Source organism: Pleurodeles waltl, chromosome 5 (genome assembly GCF_031143425.1).
Source record: "Pleurodeles waltl isolate 20211129_DDA chromosome 5, aPleWal1.hap1.20221129, whole genome shotgun sequence".
Classification (NCBI taxonomy): domain Eukaryota; kingdom Metazoa; phylum Chordata; class Amphibia; order Caudata; family Salamandridae; genus Pleurodeles; species Pleurodeles waltl.
Genome location: NC_090444.1, coordinates 147,071,134 through 147,078,122, shown reverse-complemented (window position 1 = coordinate 147,078,122; position 6,989 = coordinate 147,071,134). Strand labels below are relative to the sequence as shown.

General features: G+C 46.8%; 1 protein-coding gene across 1 annotated transcript in view; it reads left to right on the top strand.

The window, feature by feature from the left end:
- The first annotated feature begins 396 nt into the window (after positions 1–396).
- LBH (LBH regulator of WNT signaling pathway) overlaps positions 397–6,989 on the top strand; it is a 30,002-nt gene continuing 23,409 nt past the window's right edge. The window contains exons 1-2 of the mRNA XM_069233816.1: positions 397–709; positions 5,936–6,032. Of these exons, the coding sequence (XP_069089917.1) occupies positions 684–709; positions 5,936–6,032 (123 nt within the window). The 5' untranslated portion in view covers positions 397–683. The remainder of the gene's footprint in view (positions 710–5,935; positions 6,033–6,989) is intronic.

Here is a 6,989-nt window from a genome sequence, read left to right as displayed (position 1 = left end):
GAGCTGAAATATTACATGACATACCATCAAAATGTGCATGTTTCAACATATTTTCAAATCGCACACGCTAGACTACATTTGTAACATACAGACAGAAAATTTAAATAAAAACACATTTTTTTAATCCATCGGGTTTTAATAGCATATAATAGGAAGTTGGTAGACAAAAATGTTCTTCTCTTTTTTTCCCCAGAAAAAAATATGTTTTTACCTTACATCTTCACAACACCGATGTTTTTATGATACCTCCTGTATCATTGACACATCTTTTTATTCTATCAATTAATCAGCTGCTCAGGCCTGGTTAGCTGTGCGCAGCCGCATAATCCACCATGTGATTGGATGTCGCGCTCGAGACAGCTCCCCAGCCCACTGGCTGAACCTGAACCTGACGCCAGCCATCAGCAGCGCCTTCTCTCAGAAGGACCTGGCACAGGCCATTCATGAATTTGGTGACGTTAATGGAGGGGGCGTGCTCTCTTCCGGCCACGCCCCTGACTTTATAAAAGCCCCTGGCCGACGTTCTTCATGTAAGAGTTAGTGTGGCAGCGCGGATAGTTCTTAGAGAGTAGTGTCAAATCGGGTCCCTTTTGTAACCGTGCTTCAAACCCAGTGATCTGCTGCAGCTCCCCTCTGGCGTGTCATTACCAAAACCAGGACTGTGTGCCTTCTTCCCGGACTTCATGTCTGTATTTTACCCCATACACTGGTGAGTAGCTCTCTCTGCCTGTTTTGCTCGCGGGAAAGTTAGGATGTCTTTGCGTAGTTTCCTTAAGCAGCGCGAGGGCAGCTTGGGTTAGGGATGCTTTGCATGGTGTCAGTATAAAGGGTTCCCGTTTCTCAAAGAAAAACATATATTGATTTATTTTCTTTTTTTGCAAACTATTTATTAAGGAATTATCCTACCCCCATTCGATATTCTGTGGTTAATGAAATTAACACGTCATGTTAAGGCTGCTTAACAGTGGACATTATGATTGCCATAGCTTTCGTGTAAGGCCCCTCCGCATGTTGTCAGCACGCTGAGTGAATTTGTTGCGCTCTTTGGTTTAGGAAAAGGTTGTCGCCTTTTTGTTCGACTTGTGTGTTTTTTGTGGGGGCTGCGTGGGTGCACGTGGTGTGTCATGCCTCTTCTCGGGTGCATTGTGGTAGCGTGGGGGTAATTTCTCTAAAACTCCCGGAGCCGATGCTGGTGGCGGTGGTTTTGCCCGTCGGTGGCCGTGAACTGCCTTCAGACTCACGATGCTTTGTATCGGTCGTACTGCTGCATTGTCCCCGTACGCCCCCTTCTCCCCAAACCCTGTGCGAATGTCGTCACAGCCCTCAATGTCTTTGTGAGCCTCGAGGCACAGGACAAGGCGCCCGGATTGGACCCCGATTGGCACACCGCGATGCCCTACGTCAAACCGCGAGAAGTCATGCGGTGGATTAAGGGAGTAAACCAAGTAGTGTGGAATTGTGCTCTGCGGAGTTCTGGTGGAATAAAGCGAACCACTGCGGCGGTAGTGCCCAGCATTGTCCTCGATGTGGGATGAGACCTCGCGGTTCAAGTCGTGGCGAGATGTCCTCGGGGCAGTTAACTAGTGGTGTGAAAAGTGCTGTACGTTGTCGTTTGACATGGTGGCGATATATGTGACAATACCGATGGGTTAACTTGGTGATATATTGGACGAGTCATAATTGTGGCAGAGATACGCTACAGTAACAGCAAAACCAGAATCCGACAGTGGGTGGTTTTAACTGGATTCTCTTGAGGCGCATTGACGATATGACGTTTCGTGTGGTTGTGGTAATGCAGTAGGCCCCATGGGGTAGAGGCTGACGTCCCTTGTGCCGCATTTAGTAATGTGGCAGAGAATATTCCGCTGGTGTAGTGGACTGTGCAACTCGTTTTAATAGCTTCATATGGCAATAGGTTTCGTTTAAATACGTAAACCACACAGGCGACGTGCTTCGCCAGGTCTTTAATTTAAATTAAAGCAATTGTGTATTTCTACACTTTGAAACAAAACGCATTGTTCCTGGAAAGAGTCGAGCTTCCAGCCGCGAACAGTTGCCCTCAGTATTCTACGCCTTGTGCTTCGTAGTTCGTACTGGTGAGGACTAATTGCTGACAGTGGTGTTTCCGTTCAGTGTCCCCTTAGCAGGTGTCTCTACTCTATAAAGTACGCGTTGCGAGTCTGCGCGTGTGAAGTTTGCAGTACGCACAGGGAGGCGCAAGGGGGCACCCGACTCCGCTTTGTTCTCAGCCAGGAGGACTTGACGGCAAAACCTAAGAAAGACGCCGCGAGAACCAACCAAAGTCTTAACATAACTTTTTCGTTAGTTCAACAACGCATTCTAAGTACTGTAAAATCAGTGGTAGTAATTTAAATTCGTTGGAATGCAGAGGGTGAGTTGGCGTTGCTTAGGTTAATTAATGCAGTTGTGCATTATAATCAGTGGCAAGCCGTTTCCCTTAATGTGGCATCACTGTCTCGTGTCACTTTTTACTGTGCTGCGGACGTGTAGCACATATTTTAATAGTGGCTTGAACGTAGTGTCTAATTTCATCTAAATAGCGCCAATTAAGGCGCGAACCTGTGTTGATACTTCCTCAGCTGGAGCGTATTTTGGTTCAGCTGGTAAGCCCACCCCAACACCACTGCATCCTTAACTGTGATGGGCGTTGCCATACGCTTGGGATAACCTTTATCAGCCGTTAGCTTGTGTCGCCTTTGTGCTATCAGATGCGAAGGGGACAGCGTGTGCCGGTTTATCTGACCACCCTTGTCCCTAGCTGATCCGAACGCGTATGCTATGCTCGGTTCTCTCCCGGCGTGCTCGCCTCATAATAACTTTGATTAAAGGCTGCAGCAAACCGTTTTGACATTCGCCAGCTGTGAATGTTGCTTGGCTTGTGAGTATCTCACGGTATGTACTCTTCGCAATAGTACCTTCCCTTTAAAAGGCGCCTTAAAGTCGTATCTAAGCGCTTTAAATAACACGTTTTACAACTGCCAGGAACTTATTGTAATCATGGAAATATGCCCCAGTTTAGATTCGGTTGTGACCTGTTTTATGTGCTTCAGTCGTCCCCTCGCTCCTCTGAGCCCTGGTGCCACTACTCGTGTTGCACTAGTGTTACCTACGCCCATTGTTAATGGCCATTTTTTTAACTTTGCCTTGGGTATGGCTGGAGATAGACAACCGCACCATTCTCAGCCCACTGTGCAACAAACATGCTTGGGACTGCAGGGACACATTGCTTCTTTACCGCTGCCTTTCAGGGCATGCAGGTATTTGCGGCGGTAAGGGCGTTGCTTCTGTTGGTGCAACAGGTGCAGTGGCACCATGGCCTGATTATTTCTGTACTCTGATTCTAGCAGCAGTCAGGGGGCAGTTTCCTTCCACTAGGGTTCCATGACAACCTGGCTACGCTGCTGTGCGGAGCCCCTGGGAGGTGCCTGCTCGATGCCCAGCAGGGCCCCGCGGTACACAACGTTGGCGCGGCTCGAGTGCTCTGAACGCCGCGCTTAGAGCTTGTCAGTGGCTCACTTATCCACGCACGCGAGCTGGGCACCGAGGCCACAGTGTGACCCTCTGCCTCTGTTCTACAGGCGCGTGCCGTGGGGGCAGTGACTGATGGGCGTCTGAGCTGGGTGAGGTGGGCGAGAGAGACTGGCATGTTGTAAAGCTGGCTGCATGACGTAGTCTAGCGCACTGGATGGCACACACTGGGTCAAGTTTTTGTGTTTTACGCTCACTAACTCTGTCATACGTGTCTGAGTATTTTGTGCACGAGGCATCCCCGCACCCACTGTCTACTCCTGGGGATCAGTCCTTTCTGGGCAGCGGATGGAGTGAGGAAGTAACTTCTTGGATGCACAAATTATGACGGGTCTCGAGGACGTTGGTTAAAGTAAAGAAGGGATTCTGCGCCCCGTTTACAGCACGGCCATGAAAGTAGCCCCTTGATGGATCTCATACTGGTGTCAGCACCACGCGGCGCTTCATGTTTGGAGTCACACACCGGGAGGGCAGTATGCGGAAATGAAGCTCCCTAGAGAGCTGAGCCCTCCTGGGATACTGCTGATCTTAACATTCAGTGGTCCCCTTGGGCCACTGTTGGGCAAGTACAGCTGAAGTGCATCCAGATCACCTTTGCACAACAGGACTGTGCTAGACTGATATCCTATTCTCACCTGGATTTGCACACCTGCGTTTACACAGACAATTCATTCTCCGCCGTGGCATTATGACCTTGTATCAAAAGAACAGTCGCCCCTATTCCCTTGTTTAGGCATGTTAAAACCAGGAACATCTGCCCCAGACTGCTGAGTGCATCAAGGAGGCAGAGAAAGCGATTGTGTTTATGGTTTTGTATCCCAAGAGCAACAAGTGGCTTCAAACCAGGTGGGCTCTGAAGGCAGAACTTAGGATTTCATTCACTTGGACTCTTTCAACAGGAAGGGATTTAACCTACCTTGTTAAGTTATGGATTTACACCTGGCTGCAAGGTTTAGTTACATAGTTCTTGCAAGGGATGCATTTGTCTTTCGAACCAGTTCTCAGCCTCGATTAACTTGCCTAGAATCTACCTCTGGGAAACCCATTCTTTTTGGATGGATTACTCTGCAGCTGTCCTATTTAGACCCAGTTCCTGCTAGCTCCAGTTCAGTGTTGGTAGCCAGCCTTGTCCTTGGGCTAGAGTGCTGTGGGCCTGTGCTGTACCTCAGCACCAGTCGTCTAGAGTACCATACAGAGCTGGCTACCATTCGCAGCTTCCTTCCGGTGGCTTGTGGTGGTGGTTTTAATATACAGAAAGATCAGTGTTCATCTCTTGGGTGATACCTGCCTAGGATGAGCCTATCCAGCATTGACAGGTCTGCTGCACTTTCAACATGGAGTCTTTCAACTTGTGTGTACATGTTCCAGACACTGTTTCACAAAGAATCTCGCAATGCCAAGATCATTTATGTAAATCTCCCTGGGGCTCAACCTCTCCAGACAAGTGCTTTATTCTAGTGGTTTCCAACCCACGGTCTGAGGACCCCGTGGGGTCCATGAAGCCTCCTTAGGGGGTCCTTGGCTGCTTAAAGATTAATATTAATAGATTAATAAAGTGCATATAAATGGAATGGCTAAATGTGTAGTTTTAAAACGTACTGCAAATGTTAAGGAATTTGGAATTGGAGGCTAAAAATTAAATTAGTCTCTTCAGAATGATTTGAGAGAGCAGTGCAGGAGCATCAAACTGAATATAATATGGGCGATGTGTGGCTTCAAATGAATTCAGAAAAGCTCCAACCTTCCTATTAAAATTATTTTTTTATTTGCAAATTAAATAACATACCTGTGTACACGTTTGGAAGGCTGGATTATGTATTCTTTGTGTATTGGTTTGCAGTATAAATTATCAACAGTTTTAGCCGGGATCCCTGGCTTCCAATAGTGACTCAATGGGGGTTCCCGAATTTGATTAATAATTCAGTGGGGGTCCCTGGTTTCAAGTAATGATAAAGTGGGGGTCCACAGAACCCAAAAGGTTGGGAACCACTGCCCTATTCCAATAAAGTTAATAATTCAGGCAAACATTGGTTGGGATTTTCAGTCCTGTTGGCTTATACAGCCGATGGGCTTTTTTTTTTTAGGTCTGATATACCGTCGGTCTTTCAGAGGAATGAATCTGCTGAAGTTTTGATTGGGCACATCCGGAGAGTGAAGTATGTCATAGATTCCCCAGGGTAGCAGTCCAGTTTCTGCCATCTTTTGCAAGAATGCATTGTCTGTATTTGTCGTGTATTTTTGTGGGTGATTTCTGTAGTTCGTACCAGCATAGATGGTTGGTTGTAGCATTGTTTAGATGCATACAGTCAATGTCCTGTGTCAGTGTTAACACCGGTTTTTAATGTGTGGCTGCCCCGCTGAAGGTATGTTTCTTTTCCCCATACAGCTCTGATTACTTACGATCAGCTGAAATGACTGAGGTGATCATGAACTCCCCACAGATGGATGAGATGGGACTCAGCCCCCGCAAGGACTCCTATCAGGTGAGTTCTGTAGTGAATATCTAACATAATAATCTTCACCCTGCGTTTTTTTAGGATGCTTGGCATGGAGAATGGCACCAGTGCTATTGGTGCATTGGGTGGCCTCATATGAAGATGCTGTTCTACCTTTTATCTACATTTAAATTGTTTTGGACTGTCAGTGTCAGGGGCTCGCACCCCGTTTCCTTTTTTTTGCATTAAAATGAAGATTGCAAACATGGATTGCTTGGGAATAGCTCTGGCCTATTTGGTCCTCTCACAAACCTGGTTACATTTTTATGCCCAAGTTGTGAGATCATGCTGTACCTTTAGGAACTCGGGAGCACCATAGGGGAACTGGTAGGCCATGGTAAGACTAGAGAAATCTTCTTCCACCTGTGAGCCAGTACCATGCTTAAAGGGTCGGCCATCCGCAATTGTTTCTCAAGGGCCAAAGGAAGACATGAAAGAGGCTCTTGTGGGTTCCAAGGAAAAAACACTCCCGTGACTAACAGTGTATTCACAAGCATGATCTTTGCACAGAAGATCCTCCCAAAACATGCCAAGTAACCCTTCAACCTAAAGCGATGTTTAGGATGATCTAATTCGAACTGAAGACCTCTCTCCCTTAACCTTTCTTACATACAGCCCAGTTTGGCTGAAATGGTCACTAATTACTTGTTGAACATTGATCAGTTAATGGCATGCTGCTGTGTCCTGAAGTATCTGCTCTAGCTCTTCAATACTGTGGTTTTACTCGAATGCTCACTGTGCCAGATGCCCTGAATACATGTGTATCAATGGTTGTACCTGTGGGTGCCTTGTTACATTTTCTTTCATGGAGTATTAAGGCAGTGTTTGTAGATAGTAAGGATAATTCTGTTGTTGCAGCCTAGTTTTTTACAAGTGTTGGTTTTGGGTTAACTTCCTTCATCACCTCTTCTCTCCCGCCTTAAAACTTCCTTTAATGTAATAAAT